The sequence below is a fragment of the Neolamprologus brichardi genome, chromosome 13, assembly GCF_056152115.1.
Source record: "Neolamprologus brichardi isolate AB-2024 chromosome 13, ASM5615211v1, whole genome shotgun sequence".
Lineage (NCBI taxonomy): Eukaryota > Metazoa > Chordata > Actinopteri > Cichliformes > Cichlidae > Neolamprologus > Neolamprologus brichardi.
In genome coordinates this window covers 7,746,485-7,768,069 of record NC_142116.1, presented here as the reverse complement: position 1 = coordinate 7,768,069, position 21,585 = coordinate 7,746,485, and the positions used below count along the sequence as shown (strand labels likewise).

The following is a 21,585-nucleotide window of genomic DNA, read 5'->3' as shown; positions in this document are numbered from 1 at the left end:
TCATTTCCTTTCCCCTACAGCTTCCTGTGTAAATCCCAAAATCTGACTTTATTTTCATTATATAGTGAAATCAGTGTAGGTTTGGATTATAATTTGTATTTTTTCTGCTGTTTCTTAATATCTATCCATACAAGCAACTAGTGAAGTAGTAATAATTTAATTGCATTTTAATTACCATATTCAGCTACGAAAGCCGTTTCCAAATGCATTAAAATTTAACAACACACGTCTCCCCCATCAGACACCATGGAGAGGGTACGCCATGATGTCCATTGCGCATGCCCAATGCGCAGTGGAAGCCATGTTGGAGCTACATTGGATTCAGGCTGGGATTTTCTGACGCCGTATGTTTTTCTTTAAATATCTGTTTTCTTACATTGTTGGGGTTCGTAAACCGTGCGCGATCGGCGCCGTAATCGGCAGTGGAAATGATGAACTCCAGTGTCGACCTGTCCCGGCGGAATCCACAGGAGGATTTCGAGCTGATCCAGAGGATAGGAAGCGGCACATACGGAGATGTGTACAAGGTAAAACTGCAATGCGCAATCACATAGTTCCATTTTCGGACACAGAGTAGTTAAACACCACCAGCGTATTTACAGTCTTGCGGTCCTACAGTGGTGTTATAACAGTAACAAATCGCTTCTATAGCCATAAGTGGGCTGTTTCTAATATGCTGTTACCAGAAGGTTTTTGTTTTGATGCTTGTTCGTACAGTAATTACTGTGCTACTGATGTTATAATTCCATTGTCGGACACACAGCAACTGTTTTGACTTCGCTTGTGTTTATGGTTGTTATTGTCTTGGCCTTTTTATCCATGCTTGTTTAGAGATCCGGGTTACCATTATGTTAATGTTTTGTGGCTGCTAACATGCCTGGGTTAAGACTTAGTTAACGTTTAATGTAAACCAAACGTTAATTCTTGGTTTGTTGAGCACCGATCATATTTACCTCCGTGTAAGTGAGTTGTTGCACAAATTGCGCTACGTCGACGTGCTTGTTTGCACTCGCTGGACTGTGGCTGTGGTCTAAATCATGTTGTGAAAAACAGCAGTTAATGTTAAAGAAGAAGTAGGAGTGGTTGATGCTTGTCCGGTAATAGACCTGCAGTAGCTTAGCTGTCCGACAACGGACTCTACTAACTTGATAGCATCAAGAAGCTAGCTGGGACGTCTTGATGCTACGTGAGAAAACTGTCGCAAGTAGTGAACATGCGGTGATTTGTTACCCTTACATGAACAAACTCTAAAAAAAGAGACTACCTGTTAGTTTACTGGCTGTTTGTAGTATCGTAGAGGCTTCGCAAAACATGTTAAACCTGTCCGCGTATCCCGGACAGAGACTGACAGCTGCCTTTCCTTTGGCTAAAGCGCTCAGATCTGACCAAGCTACAACAACAACAACCGTGAAATAACCACTTCATATTGTTGTTTTTCACACTTTAACGTCAGTAGGCACTCGTCGGGTCATTTTTAAAGAACTGTGGTGCTCATTTTTATGTAGGCTGTGTAATACAGTTGGCCTCTTAGTCACTGGGCTCCACACTTTACCGAGGCCCAGTGCTGTTAACCCAAAGCCTGTAATCCAAACTGTAAGGAAGTTCCTGAATGCTGTGCAACTCCATCATAGTCTCAACGACTGTGTCATTGTTCGTTATATGTAACTCAAAACAACAGCAGTCATAGCCACGTACCACAACAGAAACACAACAAGCTGGTCATGTATCATGGGAAATTATACAAAATATGACAAAGTATCCCCAAATAATGCTGCAGTACATGAAAACCAATGAGAATATGTAGGCCAGGATACTGTAACTCTAAAACTAAGAACCATGGACATAAAAAAGTAAACCTCTCAGTCTCACCCGTTTGATCTGCCCTCTGTAGCAAATCAGTAAGGTTACAAAAGTTAACCATCTATACCCTCAGTTATGTATTTGTTTGTGTAATAGCCACTCTGTTGTGGAATTTAACTGCTGTGTGAGGGAGGCTTTTTGTAGACTGGAGATTCATTAAACACGGTAATAGGACTTGATGATGTTTGGTTAACCTCCAGGGTCTTTGTGGTAATTACAGGAATCCTAAAGACTAGCGATGTTAAATATTTCCAGTCTTTTTGAACACGCACAGTCTGTTAATTGCAATCCTAAATAGTCCATCATATGCATATTATATCCTTATTTATTTTGTGTGCGTTTTCACAAGTGCCCCTCATACCCACCCACCCTCCGCTGCTCCTAATCTTGTTTGTTTCTAATTTAAGTTCAGTATCTTGCCTTGTTGTAGATAGGTAGGTTGGCATCTCAGACCTGATTCTCCTTCCAGGCCTGGAACAAGCGGCACATAGCTGATTAATGTGCACCAAAGTAACTTGAAAAACAGTTATAAAGGACAAAAATCACACAACTACACAACTTAAATATGGCAGAATTATGAGTTAAGTTGTAATTTCTCACTGGAAGCAGATTAATATGTTGATAAGGATGCTATACTGTAGGAACTATGATCATTATGTAGCTAAATGTCTATTTCATTGTTCCAGCAGGAATTTACTGAAAGACCTGAAACCTCTGGATGTGCTTCTAAGCACCAAGGCACATGGTAAACCTCACCGATGCCTATATTTGGTTCTACCACTGTGTGAAAAAGTGTGGCTTGGACAGGAATGTTTGAGCAGGAAATAAAGCATGAACTCTGCTAGCTTGTTTTCTCCTCTGTTTGTGGACCTGCCACTCTTTGTGTATCTGTTAGAAAATGTAGGAGGAGCATTGGCTGATGTTGAGACAGGCCTTCTGTGTAAAAGATCACAAATCTGAGCCTCACAAAAGAGAGTTTTCAGGGTGAATTTGTAGCTCAAATTTTACAAAGAGGGGAACCCGTATTTTGTGACACCACCAACACTGCATGGGTTCAGGTGTTTCTCCAAAAACCCAGGTAAGGATGGAGGAAAATACCTTAAAATGGTGAACAGTCAGTAGAACTACAAGTCTCCGTGTCATATGATTAAAATGTTTACCTTCAAAGTAAGGTGACGTAAGGTAGACATAAGGGTTGTGGCACAACCCTGGGGCTGTGTAGTAAGTTGGAACAAGTGAGTATTTAATGGTGGTCAGTTTATCCGCATTTAACACCACATTATTTCCCCAGGAATAAATAACAGAAACTAGACACAGGATTGGTATTCCTGAACGCAAATCCTCCATGTATCGATACTGGAAAACAGCCTTCCTACTCCTCTTGTATAAGAGGTGACAGTTTTGTCTGATTCACATATTAAGCTCCTTCTCACCTTCGTGGATTACACTGCCTTTTGAAAACAAAAGGTATATTCAGTGTCAACTTTCATGTTAAGAATTACCGGAACATGATAGCAGTAAACTGCACGCAGCACACTTATGTTTGCCAGTCTTGTGGGTGAGTCAAAGATAAGCCAACAAAGAAAAAAAATGACATTGATAAACCAAGCTTTCTCTCACTACCATTTTTATTGATTTGCCACTTAATTCTGGCCGAGCGGTGGAGCGACGACACTCTTCTTTTTAAGTTCCACTTTATCATTTATACTGCTTCAATAAATGCAAGTATCAGCTCAATATGTTGCTCTAAAGTCATAAAAAGAAACCTGTTCCAGACGTGCTACTGCTGTACCTGCCCTCACTCTGTTTGCGTCAACAGACAAAGCACAGACCGAGTATTCATATGAAGGCTTATGTTGTTTGAGAATTTGAGAATTGTTGCGTTCTCACGAAACACTACAAGAATCTGCAAAATATTAGATTTCATGTAAGAGGTTAGCAATGGTATTATAGCTGTTTACCTTTTTTAAAACTGATTTTGAGTCCGTTTACTAGCATGGACATCTGCATATGCCAGAGTCGACATAGTTATTTGTGTCTGGTTATTGACACTGAGAAAAGCAGAATGTTTTTTAAATGTATTGTGGGGAGAATTTGCGTTTTAAAATGGCCTTAAATTGAAACTCTGCATTAGGATGTTGGAAAACTGGCACTGGAGGAAGTCACGCAGTTGTGAGAAAGAAGACTGCGGTGTGGTTCGAGTCCTTTTTTGAGGTATATGTTTTGCTTTGTCTGGTTTTTACTTCCCTTGATTTAAGCAGGAAAGCTTGTGCCTCTTCATTCTGTGCACTAGAAAATGATACTTAACCAAAGCATTCAAATGTGATATCAAGGGATCCTTTACAGCAGCGGCCCCCAACCTTTTTTGCGCCATGGACTGGTTTATGTCCCACAATATTTTCACGGACCGGCCTTTAAGGTGTCGCGGATAAATACAACAAAATAAAACCAGTACCGGTACCAAAAAAATAAGATGTATTCATAACACACGGGAAATGTCCCAGGGAAACAGAGTTAACGATAAAAACGATAAAAAAAATAACAATAAAAGCTGATTTAAAAACCCCAAAAACCATAATTTTCACACCCGAGCCTCAATTCTCAATTCTCGTGGCCTGGTACCAAACGACCGATCCATGGCCCGGGGGTTGGGGACCACTGCTTTACAGGCATCCATACACGATGTGTTGGGAGTGATAGAGCCCGTCTCACTACTGCCATCATCCGATGTGTGAAGATGGAGACACCAAAGGCGAGTGTGTATCTGCGACACACCAGTGGCTTTGACGAAAAAGCAGTATTTGGCTCCCAGGGAATGAGAACAGGCTGGTCATAAAAGTAATACAAGCCTTTCGTCCCGTCATCCACAGTTGAAGCTGTATTACATGGCCTTCTTTGCACATTCACTTACTTTTTTTAAAGAATAGAAAGAATGATATCCATATTGGTTATAAATGTTACAGTAATAGTTCCTCTGCCCTGAACTTGTGTGTGTGGCACAGTTGAGTCTCCGTGTTGTAGGAATGCAGGAATCTTCACTTCCTCCATGTGTGTGTGTTCATGTCCTATTGTTTCACACTAGTCTAACAGAGGAAGACGGTGGAGCGGTGAGCCCCAGTGCAACACATACACACAGAATAAGATGAATGTATCATCACCTGCATAGTCACGCAAGCACAGATGGCTGTAGAGTCACAATTGAAGCTGCTGGCCCACAACCATCCTGTTTTTGTCCTTGTTCCTTCAGTTGTTTGCTCACTGTGGTGGAGTATAAAGACTTCAGAGTGCATACTCTCAAGGAATGCACGGTTCGTGAAGTACGTTGAAAATTTTAGTTGCTATTCTTTAAATCTACTCTGCAGGATTTTCTCTCTGTGCCACTAGTGCTGCGAAGTACCGATAACGCGCATGTTTACAGAGTAATTAATAATGCAGTGCAGTGGCAAGGAACTGGTAATAACACTGTGACTGTGCTGTCATGCAGCGTGGTAGATACTGTAGTTCGGTTCCCTGTTACAGTAGGTATAATACAGATGTGATACTTTCTGCTTCTGCATATATGCGAGGGTCTGAGTGATGTCAAATTTTAAGGGTGCAAATGTGGCTCTGTGAAGGCATCCACATACCAGTCAATTTGTCGTGGCAAGCCAGCACTGCCATTATGTTGCAAGAGTACTGTGGCATGGCAGCTAAGCATCCATGAGGTGTCAGTAGGCGTTAATCCTGGCCTCAATGCTGCTGAAAAATGCTAATGTTAAAAGTTTGTCGCCTGCAGTCAAGCAGGGAACACATTAAATCCAAAAAACACTGCGTTTCTGACAGTTTTGTCCACTTCCTCGCACAGCTTTAAGTTAGATCATTTAGTTGGTACGGGGTCTTTTATTTTGAAATTGGACTGGATTTTCTATCTTCCTGTCAGCATCTTTTCCTATATGTAGTTGACAAAATTGGAGTAAGAAAGTGTTATTAGCTTTACAACATGGAGAGATAATTCTAGGGTGCGTCAGAAACGCACAGTAGTTTGTCAGGTGGAGGCAGAACCATTATCTTCAGTGGGTGCGATCAGCTCTGTCAGCCTCATCCGAGGTACAGGACGACAGTGTATTCCTGGGATTAGTGTGTGATCAAAGATTTCCAGTGTAGACATAATTGCCTTTCTTTTAGGGAGTGCAAAATTAAAATGCTTTGTTTAACAGATGAATTCAGAGCTCTTGTGCAACACTTTGTAATCCTTGCTCTGTATAGACTGTCAAAATTGACACGCCAGTCTCCTGTTCAAAGCATTTTAACTATGTAAACAAATCAGCAGCCCACTGTGGTACACAATATCTTGAACGAGGGTGTAACCAGTTATTTAAAGTTCAGCTTAACCAGGTTAATACAGGTCCATGCACAATCCTGTAGGCTGGAGTCGATCATTTTTATTTAATCCTAAATGAGTAATAAAAAGAGTCTGCCAGGATTAGCTGTTGGTTTGCACAATCCACACAGTGAGTGGTGTGACTCCAGTTGAGCACAAAAGACGTTATGGTGTGATGTGAGGAAGTCTGTGGGCCTTCCCTTGTAAAGCAGCATATTTGCTGCATTTGAACTGGAAAACTTCCACTCAGCATGTTTTGCTCTTTTGAATTAAAGGAGCTGCTACTGTTACTTTTTGAAGTTGTTTCTTACTTGATTTCACTCTTGTGTTGCATGTTTTGTGATGCAGCTTTTATGGTTTGTATTATTTTTGTCATTTCAAATACTTGGCACTTTAAATGCTTTAATTAAATCAGGGCAACATTAAAGCTAATGAAAGGCCACAATTAAAATAAAGAAAGCTAGTTATTACATTGGACTTCCAAATATGTGGCTCCCAGTCTCTTTGCTTAACTATGACACAGAAAGAAACACAAAGCGCTATTTTACCACACTTGGTTAAATGCCTTTTTGATGGCTTTAGGAGTAATACAGATTTGTATTCCTGGCAACAAGCTCAAGTTTTCAGATGTAATGGACTCTGCCTCATCTTTAGCGGCAATGTCTGGTTGGATTGGGTTCTATTTGTGCTGACTGCCACCTACACCAATTGTTTTAAATACAGCAGGGGTAATTTTACGCTCTTCAGCAGTAATATGTCACTGAAATTTATAGGCCCCTCTTTACTAAGCACTAGGAAGGCCTTAGATCTCTCAGTGTTGTTTGGATCATCTTGTTGATTATACTTGTGCCAGAGTACAGCGCTTTTGCTGAAGCTGTTCAGTAACTCCTGGCACCGTAATAGCAAAAGCATCAAATCCTATTTCAAGATGTGATGATATTGAGTTCTTAACCCTGGCTCGGGCTAAATGCCAAACTCCTGGAAGGAATTTTTATGTCTGTTTTGACGATCGTCGTTTGTGTTATGAATAAATGTACTTTTTCTATGACTCCACTAACACTGTTGCTGCATACACATAGTGTACATATTTATGCAGACGTTTGGGTGGGTCGGTCTTACAGCGGTGTGTGAGGTGCGTGGTATGCAACTTCACAGGCTGACACTAAATCTTGATGCCAGTGATGTGAATTATACTGATAATTTGTAGCATGCATACATGGTACAACTCTGAGTGCTTAAAAAGAAAGAACGATTGAAGTGGACGTGAAGTTCTGGGTGATTCTTTTTGCGTGTCTCAGCTCTTATGGGCGTTCTACTTGAGTGAGTGGGTATTTCGTTAAAAAACAGGTGTACAAATTAAGCGCACTCAACTGCATTTGGCTTTCACCTCACCTGTCCATGTGTTTGTAATGGCTCAATGACGTCGTGAATTGGACTAAACTTTGAGTAAACAAGCTATGGAGCGAAAATATGTTACTTATGGAACACCATCTTTATAAACTTAACTTGCAGACTAATCAGCAAGTTGGTAAAGTTAAATCCAAGAGTAATTGTTTAAAAATTGTGTAAGCTTTTTATGTTTTTCCAGTATGTTTAAAATGGTTCAAGCTTCATCGCTTAACCAGCAGAGGAAAAGATCATGTTTGTCTTTTAAACAAGTAACAATCTTAAGGGAGAGTTAAGATGTAAGTTGAGTAATTAATGTTAATGAGCAAACTAAAAGCAGAAACTCTTAAGTCATGAACTTGACATTACTTAATGCACTGGTTATCTTAAAGTTCAGTGAAGCGTGGTGGTAATTGGAAGGACAGCTGAAATCGCTTGGAGAAATCTTGTCAAAGGAAGTAAATGGCTAACTACTATTGTAATTGTTGCCCCGGGCCAGGCATGAACTCCAACGCTTTTGCAGTGGAGCTGCTCAGTGGTTTTTAGCAGAAGGAGCAGATTATACTGGATCACTCTTACATGGAAGTGTGTTAGTTTTTAATGGCCGGTTTTTCACCATCAAAGTTCGAAGAAATTAGACAAAGTGAAGATGAGATGGTAACTGAGTATAAGATCATAACTGCAACAAGTTTACGGAGACAGGAGGGGATCTGAAGTGCTAATGTGGAAGGTTATGCAAGGTTAAATTGTACCATACAGTGCAGTTTACAGGAAAGAGACATGTAGACATGTAACCAAGATCTGGAGATGCCTGTCTGGGCTGAAGATCATTTAGGATAGATTGAGTGAAGTTCTAAAATCATTGTGTGTGTGTGTTAGTGTGGCACATCTGTTTAGCACAACTGCAACACTGTATCTGTATACAGATATTGGAGCAACATTTCTTGCATTTCAGGTTACATAATTACAAGGGAATGTCTTGCCTATTTCAGCAAGACAGTGCCACACCACATTCTTTTTGTATTACAACAGCAATGCCCATAGCAAAAAAAAAATGTCCGGGTGATGAACTGGCCTGCTTCCACTCTTGACTTACCCCACTCACTGAATAAATACAACTATTCATTATGAAAAGAGGCCCCGAACTGAGCAGCTGATACCCTGAATCATGAAAGGAGGGGGAAACCGCTTGAGCCACAGTCTGCCACCAAAACTATGTGTATGCTTTTATGAGAATTTGTTAGAGGTTTTATTCCAACACTGATTTCTTTTACTTTGTAAAATTTAGAACCACAGTGTGCTTCTGTGTTGTGGCCACTGTAATATTTCAGGAAGAAAGAGGTTTTTTACTAATTTTCCTGCCTAAACTTTGGTTTTTAAACAAATGATCAAACCTTCAGGCCCTTGGCTGCAGAAAGATGGAATACCTATCAGTCAGTCCCAGCAGCAAGCCTCTAAAATTGAGTCTGGCCGTGTTTTTGCCACCAACAGAGGCACCGAGCGACCATGAGTCATCTCTGGTCTGTCTGAAGACGCTCTGTCTCTGCTCTCCACTCTGCATCCATCTCCTCCTCTCTTTGCTTCTCTTTGTCTCTCCCACCCTCCCCCCACTTTGTTTTGATGTGGATCGGTCTTGGTTCCCCTCCTTCACTTGAATTATTTTTTTTAAATCCTATAGTTGGATAAAAATAAAATTCACGTGTCTGTGTTTTGGCATTAACATTGTTTTTTCCTGTGGTTATCCTTGAAATTTATTTTGCCATCACTATTGTGTGACCACAGTGCACACTACTGAAGGGATCTTGGTAACGTTTGAGTCATTGTTTGTGCCACTTTGTTTTGTTTTCACTGCTCAGTTCTGTCAACACCTTATGGTTCACAGCATCTGACACACAGTATCCTGGTGGTGATGGAATTATACCAAGTGCAGTGCCAATGAATTCTGGGGACACACCCTTGTGGTTTCATTATAGTGCAGCTACACACCTGTAAAGTTTTGTGACTGAGTCTTGATGATCCAGATTCCTGCCTAGCAAGTCTTGACCTTTTGGCGTTCTTCCTAGTAAAGCATCCGAGCGGTTGTGGCAGCAATAATTTAATCTGCTACGCATGTGCTTGTGTCAGTGCAACAACACAACTGCAACTTCATAGTTTGGTTGTTTAAATCATCGTGTGTGTTGGCTTTTGCTAGTATGGTCGGGTCATGTGTCGTACAACTTTTCAGAATCTTTTTTTTAAGTGGCGAGTCCCTCCCTTATGTTTCTGTCTGGCTGTACTCTTCCTTTGTGGTAGTTCTTGTTACCGTAGGTGTCCTCAAGATCTTGTTTTGCCACAGACAGATGGACTGCCACGTTAAAACAATACCTGCTGTGATATCACAGCCAGTAAAAAGAACATTGCATTTTAAATTATTCTCATTTTGATACTTATTTTATTTTTATTTTTAAAGAGTTTTTAATTTTATATTCTTTTTATGTTAAAATGGACACTTATTTTACTCTCCTATATAGGCTAGCTTCCCTGCAAAGTGACCATTTAGGACAATAAAGAGAAAAACATACTTAATAATGTTTTATCTGTGATTGCAGCGTGCAGGGAGCATCATTTATTAGTGCAAACAAGTGAAGGACATTTTTCATCATTTTTCCAACGAGCTGCTGTCAGTGATGACAGACTGCCCAATTCAAAGTGCAAATCTGTGGTTACAGAGTGCTAGCAGCACCATTATAGTGCAATATCAGTACTACAGCATAAGTCAAATGTGAACACAAATCTGGAAATGTAAGTAAAAGCACACCAAAACTGCTTATAAATTTTAGTTTAACAATGAATAAAGTAAGTTAACGTCGTAGCTCTTCAGGATCTTGCATAATATTGTCTCATAATCCATTTAAATTAAAAAATATTTGCTATTTGAGATTTTGCATCCTGGGTTGAGCTTTTAACCAGCTGTTTCCGGGGTTTGGATTGGCATCATATGAACTCGTATAGCGAGCGTACGTTTGGGCCTCACATCAACAGCTGCTCATATCACATCCTCGCATCCATAGCTTGGATGTACTCTACACTGTGTTTTTGCTCAAGCACTGAAACAAGTTCGATGTTTCCACCCTTAAGCTTTTCTTTTTTTTCTTTTCTTGCATATTTTGCACAGCACTGTTTTATGTTGAAGGTCTGTTTGAAGCCAAACGACTTACATACTACTTAAGTAGCTCCCTTTTCCTTTTTTTTTTCTTAAAGGTACTAAATCATTCTGGGAGGCTGTCACCCTGCTCTCGCTCTCAGACATGTTTTTGCTTGTGTCATTATTTTGTGTGCTAAGGAATGTAAATGCATCTCGCCCTAATGTTAAATTAATATGAACTTGTGTCAAGAATCAGAATGAACGGAGATGTTGATGTCCCCCCACCAAGCATTGAGACTCAATAATATTCCAAAAGCCGATGTATTAGATCAATGTCACCATACTCCTAGGTTGTTCATAGTATTGAAGCTCATTTTTCTTTCCCATGTGGAATGTGCTGGACTCTTTTCCCCATTCTCTCACACATACAGTGCTGCTTCTATGTCACACACAGGCCACTGGGCATTTTCTTGCCCTGAGTGAAGCACGCAATTCATGCCTCACCCCAAAGAAAAAGAATCTTTTTCCTCATGTATATTTCATATGTAATTCCTCTCTGACCCCATCAGCACTCCTGCTAAATGTAAACAACAGTCCGCTATTTATAGAAAATCTGTACTGTCGTTCCCCTCTTTTCTGACTTATGCCAGCTTTTCAGGAATTTAGGAAAAACAAGTCCACACATTCCTCCCCCATCCTGTTTGTGGTTTAAAGGGTTGCGAATGAGTTATGTCAGAACATTTTTTATTTGCTATACTGGCTACAAACAACTGATTTCGAAAAAGTACGACACAAGCACTCATGACAAAAAGGCACCAATTATATTTACCATCAGTATTTGATGGTGGCATTTTTGTGGATTCGGTGTTTCTATCAGCTTCCTCTCAGCTGATTGAAACTCATCTAATGAAAATTACAGTTTTGTCTTTCTTGTGCTCTGAAGTGCAGTGAAAACAGTTAGGGTTTCTTTCTTTCTGCTCTCCAGTTCTGTCACGTTGTACCTTGATGTTGCTTAAACAACTTTGCTTAATGACTGCTGTTCATGTTCAAGCCTACAATGACTCACTTTCCTTCTTGTCATACTTTAGGCTCGTAATGTAAACACAGGAGAGCTGGCTGCTATCAAAGTCATCAAACTGGAACCCGGTGAGTTACCTCATCTTTGTCTCTCTTACTTTATCTCCCTTTTTTTGTCTCGCTGTATCCTACTCCTCATGTTTTTGAATTCCTCTTTCTACTTTTTTTTCTTGCTAAATCTAGGGATGTGCGCAACCAGCTGACTAGACATTTAAAACTTGACACCCTTGCTCGTTGGCACCGGAAATACCAGTTGGTTAAACGTGTCATTATTATATCATTAAACGTACAATGACACGTACTGGTTCAGAAATGTTAGGACACCCTCTGCATTTCTGTCTTTTTTTTTTTTTTAAAGACAGAAAAAGTCAAATAGCATATGTCTGTGAAGGTTCTCAGTCATCCAGGTCATCGTAGTCTAAGGAGCTTGCAAAGAAAAGCGTCTGGACTTCTTTAAGTGGCTTGAAGACGTTTCACTTGTCATCCGAGAAGCTTCTTCAGTTCTAGGGTCAAATGGTGGAGAGTCCCAGATTTAATCAAATAGCATACTTTCTTTTTTTCTCTCGTTTAAATGACGAGTTAGTCACCTGGAGCATCATTAGGTGTTGTCCTACTTATGCTCTCTTTCAAATCCTTTACCCCACTTTTTCTTGCTAAATAATAGTTCTTATCCTTGTGTCTATTCCTTTATATCCCCTATTTTTGCTTTATCTTACTCCTCGTCTTTCCATTCCTATATCCTGCTCTTCATCTTTGTCGATTCCCTTTCTGCCCCTTTTTGTTGCTGTCCATTTTGTATTTAGTGTGCGTATATCTCTCTCTTTCGCTCGTAAGTCATATTCCTTTCTATGTTTTCTCTAAGGATTCACCAACAGATTGTTATTTTAGTCTGCGAAGCTCTTCATTACAAACTTCTTTTCCATACTATGCCCTCTTACCCAGCACTCACTGATACTTGTGCTTTCCCCCCCTTAACTATGTCCTCATACAGGTTAATTTCTTTGTCTTTTTCTTGTTTAAATCGTGCATTTCATTTAGTAAGTAAAATATTTGAATAATCCAAATAGTCAGCTGTTCAGATGCCCTTTGTTTGGGTAGATAGTGAGTTTTTGTCATTTTTGACTTTAAAATGTTCTTTCTGTCTTTTTTTGTGGTAATAGATGTCATCTGTGCTTTTGCTTGAGTCGACCCTCCCTCTTTAAGTAGCGATGATGACACTTTACTTTACTTTACTTTACTTTACTGCCCTAGCGACAGTGAGGCTAGATTTCGAGGCTTTTTATAACCACCTAGCAACAAAGGTGCAACTCTCTCTCCCTCCTTAGAGAGAGGAGATCAAGTCAGGAGATCTAGAGTTCAATCTTAGAAGCGATGGAATTTTATTTGGCCTCTTGATTTCTGATGTTGTATTTATTTATTTATTTGTTGTTTTTTTACTTGCTAATACCAATTTTTGAAAATTCCAAATTTCAAATCACAGCAAATATAAGGTAGAAATAAACTTTTCTTCAATGCTGAATTGTATTTTTATAACTAAATCAGTTATCAGACTTTACAGTTCCCCTAAACTGCACAAGTTACACGATCTTCACTGTTAAACATCTCTGAAAGTAAATAATAGAAAAAATAAACGAGTTAATGTACACATAATTTACCTTTCCAAACAAAAGCAGGTGTAACAGATTTCTATAAAAACACAAATGTAAGTTACTTGCATCATTTAACTTGTTTAACTTACGTCATTCACCAGATAACAGGGGAGCAACCCTTTTCTCTTTTTCTTCCACTGCTCATACCGAGGCTCATATTGAAGCTACATGCTTTGTGGTTCCATCTGCACGCCACGTAGCTTTGGCCACTTTCCTTTTGTTATCTTTTTTTTCTTCTTCAGTTTAAATAATCATCTTCAGCTCTGTGACAATACTTAATTTAAGTTTTCATGCCAGTTCACTGATGATCTAGTTTGGCGAACTTTGCATCACCCTCACTCGTAGCGAAGAAGTTGCTAACAGCCACAGGCAGACACTAACAATGTGTGGCTGCTCATGTGAGTGTGCAATATTTGCCAGTGTCAGTTTGCACATTTTGCACATGCATGAAAGGAACTGGCTCATAATTGGACATACACGATGTTGAGCAGCTGGTTACCAGTCCAGGCTAGGAATCCTGAAAACTGGTGCCCATCTGATCAGTTGGTGCATCTGTAACCTTGAATTCATGACAGCTGATTTGTCACTAACAATATCAAGCCCAAAAAATATTGTTTGGAGGACACTGCTAGACATTACAGGACAGCTGTTGAACTATATCCGACCAATGTGTATGCTATGTATTGTTTTTTTTTATTGCATGTCATGAATTCAATCTTCAGAAAGTCCTATATAAAGAAATACTGTTTACTTACTTGTTTAATTACTGTACAATTTATGCTTTTGGACTGATGAACTGCTTTGCTTCAGTTTATGCTCTTCTTAGTGGTTCAGACACAAGTGCAAGAACAGTCTGTCAGAAACAGAAAATAATAAACAAACCCAGCCTTCTTCGTGCTTTGTGTTATTCTGTAAGTCATAACAATGCCAAGGTAAATGCTAAATGATCACTATAATAATATTGTGTTTGTTTTTAGGTGAGGACTTTGCAGTCGTGCAGCAGGAGATTATAATGATGAAGGACTGTAAACACTCCAACATCGTTGCCTATTTTGGCAGTTATCTCCGGTAAGAGAGTGTGTGTGTGCCAGATGTGGAGTGCAGTATTTTCTTATGGTTACTATTAGAGTGCATTTAATTGATATTTAAGTGACTCGTATTTTTATTCGAAAAATGTCTGAGTGTCAGAGAGGAAAAACAGAAGCTGGTGTAAGATAGATCGAAGGAGGCGAAGGGCTCATACCTTGTGAGCAAATGTAAACATGCACTTAGACAGAGTTCTCTTTGCGTGTGTGCAGAAGAGATAAGTTATGGATCAGCATGGAGTACTGTGGAGGTGGTTCTCTGCAAGATATCTATCATGGTAAGGACACCCAGGCACAATGATTCAAACCATTTTGTTTTTACTGTACTCTTTGATGGTCTCTTTTTTCCCCTCATGGCTTCTGTCTTTTCTTTATCTAATATTCCAGTAACCGGGCCTTTGTCAGAATCACAGATAGCTTACATGTCACGGGAGACCCTACAGGTACTGTCTACAGTACTGATAATGTGGGCAAGATTGAGATTAAGATTTAAGAGTTAATCATCTTTATCATGTTATTGTTGTCTTATTTTATGACTAATAGTAACGGTGACGTCATTTGCTGTGTAATTCTATTTGCAGGGTTTATACTACCTGCACAATAAAGGCAAAATGCACAGAGACATTAAGGTGAGTTTGGAGAAAAAGGCAGTGGGCAGTGATTTGTTCATAAATAAAGTTATAGTCATGATTAATTGTTAAATCTGATTTCTGAAAATCTACATATTGGCTCTACATTTACACTTTGTGAGTAACATAGCAATCTACTTCAGCTATTAGGCTCATTTTAAGTTAATTAGGGTCATTCGTTTGGTTCAGTAAGGCTGTTTTTTTGTATTATTATTATCATTATTATTATTATTATTATTCTTTTACACTGGGACTAAGCTTAATAAATGCTTGGGAAACCTGTTGTTGGTGCACAACAACAGGTTTTTATTAAGCTTGTGTTTGTTATAGGAAAAATGAATAGTCATTCCCTCCCACTACCAGCTAAATCAATGACAAAGCACTTTGTAACTGTTTTGCCTTTCAGATTATACTTAGTAATACTTATTATAATTAGTATTATTATTTAGAATTTAGTTGAAGTGTAAAATTGTGTGTTTTATCCTAAAGCTCAGTATATTTTGTTTTTGTTGTTTTTTTCTTTCCTTCCCCTACAGGGAGCCAACATCCTCCTGACAGACAATGGCTATGTGAAACTAGGTGAGAGAAACACGCAAGGCCTGCAATTACCTTCTGCTTCAACAGACTGAATCTGAATGGCCTCATTTGCTGACTTGTTTTTTTTTTTCTTTCTTTTTTTCTTGGCCTCTCTGCTGTTCCTCTTTCATTTTGTATTTATTTCTTTACATTCTCCCTTTTCATTACATTCCTTTAATTCTATTTCCCTTTATCCACTTTTTCCTCTCCTTTTTTATTTTTTTCTTCTTCTTTATTCCTTAGCTGACTTTGGCGTATCAGCCCAGATCACAGCGACCCTAGCAAAGAGGAAGTCATTCATTGGAACACCTTACTGGTAAGTTGTTTATATTTAACCAAAAGCTTCACTGGCGTTGCGTAGGGGTACGCAGGTTTAACAATATAAATAAAACCCAGCAGGACAGGGCAAGGCAAGCACTTTTCATACAGAAGCAATTCAGCAATACAGAGTGCTTTACTGAGGAAAATATGAGACAAATGCATTAAAATGATAAAAAAAAAAATTAATGGAAAAAAGATTGCAATTGTCAAAATAAAAATTAATGATTAAAATGAAAGACTTTTTATCGACCCTAACCTTGCATTTCTGGAGCCAAAAACAATTACTTGAGCCTTTTCATCGTTGAGCTGAAGGAAGTTCTGGCTGATCCACTCACTGATTTGTTGGATACATTTACTCTTCCTGTTCTGTTAGAGTGCTTTAATCCATTGGAATTGATGGTAGTTCAATACAATGCTTGCTGCTAATGGGCCAATGTTTTACACATAGGGATTTGTCAACTAATGTGTTTCTCTCCTTTATTATATTAGCTGTTCTTTAATGCAAAAGAACAAAACCCAGAAATAAATAGTACTTGTTAGTTGTAGAGAAATCATAGAGCTGCATTTGAGGTTGGGAACTTTCTGTGCTGCTGCTGGGAAATACTGTACAAAGTTCATATTCTGTTCTTGTGTGTAGTTGTGTAACCCATTTGGATAGTTGATCATTCCTCCCTCTTATATGCATCTTGTTTTCATACAGTCCTTCTGTCTTGTTTTCTTGTATAGGATGGCTCCTGAGGTAGCAGCGGTGGAGAGGAAAGGGGGTTACAACCAGTTGTGTGATATCTGGGCTGTGGGTATCACTGCAATAGAACTGGCTGAACTGCAGCCACCCATGTTCGACCTGCACCCAATGAGGTAGGAGTGTGTGCGGGCTGTGATGATGCAATGATAGTAAAGAATGTTTATAATATTATTTGGAAGATTTAATTCTTACCATGCATCTCTGCGTGTATTTAATAAAAGTCAGAACCACTGACAGACATTAATGTTATTAGCTTTAGATCATTTTTGTGTGACAAGTCTAAAGGGTTTCTTTACAAAATGTTGCTATATTTATGTCCTGGAGATTTTAATCTTTATTCTATTCATATATTACACTGGCTTTAGTCATTTGGAGTAGATATTGTGTATCAAATTGGCTTTATTACTGAATGCTAGGAAGGCATGTCTTTCTACACTGTGAAAGGTGATTTTTCTCATTTTTACTTCTTCTCTCCCAACAGGGCTCTGTTCTTAATGACAAAGAGTAATTTCCAGCCTCCTAAGTTGAAAGATAAAATGAAGTGGTAAGACTGTCATGCTTTTGCATATATTTTGGTCTTGCTCACATTTGCTATAAATGTAACACCCAGCTGTTTAAATGACCAGTTTTTATCATTTTACAGGGCTAAAACATTAAACCTTTTTCCTTTTTTCTCTGCATTACTCTCCCTGCTGAACTAATAGGACAAATAACTTCCACCATTTTGTCAAACTGGCTCTGACCAAGAGCCCAAAAAAGAGGCCCACAGCTGAGAAACTGCTGCAGGTGAGGAAAGTTTAACTTTCAGACATTACAGTCCATCTCCAATCATATTTACATGATGTAAAACAAACAAAAATGAGAGGGCTTCCCAGTCAACTTTTATGTTAAGTTAGGAAACTAGCCATGCTGACAAAATTGCCCAACACTGTTTATAAATATCAAAAGCCATTTCAGATTTGGCAGATCTCCTCTCTGAGGCGGTCTGATGGATAGCTTCCAGCTCTGCTGCTATTTTTTGGTTGCTTTGTGGAAATCCAATTCTGGCCACCTGCATGTGTGCTCTGCAGGTTTGTCATGAACCTAAAATGTGCATATATAAACTACTGTGTCAAACTGACCCAGTATTCAGTTTTTAAGGCGCATGCCTGAGTGAGAGCAACCACACAGCACTACCACACACTATGCAGTTTTTTGTGCAGATTTGTTGCCTGCAACTTGGTTGTTTTCTTCAAAGTGAAATTCAGGTTAAAGGGTTGCTGTTTTAACCCAATGTAGATCCGACCAGTATCTCAAAACACACAGTGAAAAGGTTACTTGTAAAGCTACACTTTAATGTGTTGCATCACTGCTCATGAGCCGTACTTTAAGGTTGAAATTGGCCAAATTTATAACAAGATGCCCAAACAAGATGTGTGATTACACCTCAAGCAAGCAGCATTAGACTTCCAAAATAAGTCTACTAAAAAATCCACTGTTAAAAAATTAACCTTTTGCAATATTTTTTTTTCCTCATTCGATCAGTCCTCAATATCTTTTAAAACTTCTAAGTGGTCATGGTCTCATGTATTATATATGAAGCGTTCACATGTGTACTAGGTGCATTCTGTGATTTTAAAAGGTGCTGCGTATAAAAGAAGCTGGAGCAACGTGATACATGATGCATGAAGCAAGATCTAAATAATGGAAGGAAAGAATAAACTTCAGTTTGCTTTGTAAGCATCATTCATCACTATGTGCCACAGCAATTAGGGCTGTTATTTAAACGGCATATCAATTTGTCAGCACCCTAATGAGCAGCTGGATTAGTTGCAGCTCTGCTTATTTAGGAATCACATATTACCCAGTACAGTTTATTTAATTATTTTTATCTTTTTGTTTTAAAAATGTGCCATTGGTGATGTCACCTGGATTGATTCCAACTCTTGTTTCTCTTCCAGCACCCTTTTGTTTCCCAGCCTCTCAGCAGGACGCTAGCGATTGAGCTGCTGGATAAATCCAACAACCCCGACCACAGCACCTTCAACGACTTTGACGATGACGACCCTGAGCCTGAGGTAACCTTTGACCTTCAGGATTTTCTGTTAAACCCAAAGTTTTGTCTGGCCGAGCATAAATGTGATTGTGTTTTACTCGATCATGCTTCGTTTCTTCCTCAACTTCCTTCTGTCTCCTCATTTGTCCTTTCATTAAATTCCTTTGTCATTCACAGCTTTTTCTCTCCATGCTTACTCCCTCCTTTCTTTGTCACATGTGAGTCATCTTTCTGCTCTGTCTTTCCCTTTCTTACTCATTCCTTTTTATCCACTTCTTCTTTTGCTTCTCTCAGATTTATTTCTCATTTTCTGTTTTTGGTTCACTTTTGTTTTTCTCTTCTTCTTTTTAGCACTGCTTGTATCTCCCCACATTTTATTTTCCTCTCCTGTCTTCTATTCCCCATCCCTGATCCTCTGAATCCTTAGTTTAAGTACAGGGGTCACTTTCTTCCCATAAGTCCCGGTGCTCGACGTGCACCCCGTTTTGCAGCCCGTCGGAAGGTACTACTGTTCCTGCAGTGTCTGCACTGATGTCATTCTAACACAAACTCTTCTGACAGTATTTTTTTTTTCGGAGGGGGGCGGGGAATAGGACTACAGAACTGAATGAATAAAAAGTAAATTTCCAATTCAGTTTCTGCTGGTGTTGCCGTGGAAGTCGACATTGGTATGTGAAACAGTCATTTGATGGATTACTGTGGCAGTGTCATAGACCTTTCTGTTGACATTCAAATCAGCTGACTTTATACAACTGCATCACACAAAATTGTGTCATTATTCTTATTCTAAAAGTTGCTTATAATATCGTATGAACATTTGTTAAAGTTTTACTTGAATGCTTTAAGTAATGAGATTGTTTGACATAAAAAACAAATTCAGCTTTGCTCCTAAACGTTAACATTTTCAGAACACAGTTGAAGTTAATGATTTAAGCCACAACTGCACAGCACTCATGTGTGAACAAAATAGAAAGATAAGGGTTGGCTATAAGGAAATTCCGGTGATTTATTACTTACTGGGTTTTACGTCATCTCTGTGTAGTTGTGAACAAATAAAAGGCCATAATAGGATAAGGTCCACTGTATTTCTGCTAATAATTTGGGAAACTCTTGTATTACAGCAGCCAAAACATTAAGTAGAATAAATCAGTGGATCATTAAAATAGAATAAGATAAAACATTAAGGTAAAATGTCACAGATCCCAATTAAAAGCAAAAAACAATTAAGTAAAAAACTTTTAAAAAACAGCGGTAGAATAGAAATGGCTTTATAAATGTAACAAATTATAAAGTTTATAGTATTTATGACTGACATATAGTAACTATAGGCAGATAAAAGTAACCTTCCAACAACAACAACAACAACAACTGGCAACATCGGTGAGAATCAAAAGGGAATGCAGGAAATCGGGTCAGTTTTTGACTAGCACCTCAACTTGACTCTACTTTGCTCTACTCAGTTTCACTTGTTTTCCATTACAGTTTTATACCATTTTAATGTCTCATATGTATGCAACACAAATACAACACAACCATGGCCTAGCTCCCTCTGAATTCTGTCGTTAGCACAAATACATCTGGATCTTGTCATTGGACCAGTGTTGGTTTGTGCGTAGCCCATTTCCTTATTTGCCATGTCTAAAAAAAGTAGCGGTATTATTCTTGCGCAGGAGTCACCCCCATGACTCATCCAGTGACGTTACTTCCTCGCCTATCAGTGGCATGCAGTGTTTTGACGTCACATTTTCAGCTCAACTTGGCTTGCTTGGAAACTACCACCAAACAGAAAGCCCTAAAAGTCAACTTGAGCGGTTGCTAGTGGAAAAAAGGCATAATTAGCATCACTAAGGATCTTTTCCATTCACTTCAGTTCTGTAGCACCTGGGATGGTAAAGAAATGCCTAAATTCATAAAGATGGCTTCAAAAATATCACATTGTCACTTTCTCTAGAATTATGTTTTTAAGTGTTAAATCCATTCACAAACTCATGAAAAAAAAACCCTCCAACCTGTTGATGTTTCAAATAGTAGACAAAAGAAAATGTAGTGTTGTGGAAGGCCGAAAGGCTGTAGGTTGCTAAAGTGTTATAGCTATGGACGCCATCTTCACCTGTCTTTAACCTTTCAGGTATTAATCATGGTTTGTGTCTAATGAGAACGGACTATGAGAATAATTGCAAACAAAAATGTCTGTTGGAGGAGCCGAGTTCTAAATGTTGCTTTGATTGATGCATGGTCTTTTGTAGTCTTGGTTTGTCTTCCAGTGCTTCATAAGCATGCACTGAGGTTGCTGTGTCATTAGATTTCTGTGCGATGGAGTTTGGATTTTAATTTAAATTAACAATAACTGTGGTTCAAAATAAGAATGGCCAGCTGCACTCATGACATATAAAATAACCAAGTACCGTTTTCCATTTCAGCATTCAAACCCTGTTTTTCAGCTTGTATTAAGAATGTAGATCATCAGATGATGATGATGAGATACTGTGTGACAATCTCGCTGTTATAAATCTTCCAATGTAAAGAGGACTTTACAGCTTACAGGTATCCAGTGTTTGCAACCAAAAGAGTGGATGAATGTTTTTCCTCTGACTGTGTTGCTGTTGTTTGTTTTGGTCGTATTCTTGCAGTGTGTGTGTGACTCTGTTTTTGCTGTGTCATCAAATCCCACCCACAGGAAATAGCAGTGGGATTATGTTTTTGTTCTTAAACCTATTGTGATCTTTCCAAATCTAGTG

The 21,585-nt window shown here is 38.9% G+C and overlaps 1 protein-coding gene across 6 annotated transcripts in view; it reads left to right on the top strand.

The window, feature by feature from the left end:
- Positions 1–298: 298 nt before the first annotated feature.
- Positions 299–21,585, top strand: part of LOC102789945 (mitogen-activated protein kinase kinase kinase kinase 3-like) — a 45,595-nt gene continuing 24,308 nt past the window's right edge. For all 6 annotated transcript variants that reach the window (XM_006783561.3, XM_087850060.1, XM_006783562.3 and 3 more), the window contains exons 1-12: positions 299–527; positions 11,819–11,876; positions 14,434–14,524; positions 14,755–14,819; positions 14,929–14,984; positions 15,123–15,170; positions 15,707–15,749; positions 15,990–16,062; positions 16,794–16,925; positions 17,294–17,356; positions 17,517–17,598; positions 18,753–18,869. In XM_006783561.3, coding sequence (XP_006783624.1) covers positions 429–527; positions 11,819–11,876; positions 14,434–14,524; positions 14,755–14,819; positions 14,929–14,984; positions 15,123–15,170; positions 15,707–15,749; positions 15,990–16,062; positions 16,794–16,925; positions 17,294–17,356; positions 17,517–17,598; positions 18,753–18,869 — 927 coding nt within the window. In that variant the 5' untranslated portion in view covers positions 299–428. The remainder of the gene's footprint in view (positions 528–11,818; positions 11,877–14,433; positions 14,525–14,754; positions 14,820–14,928; positions 14,985–15,122; positions 15,171–15,706; positions 15,750–15,989; positions 16,063–16,793; positions 16,926–17,293; positions 17,357–17,516; positions 17,599–18,752; positions 18,870–21,585) is intronic.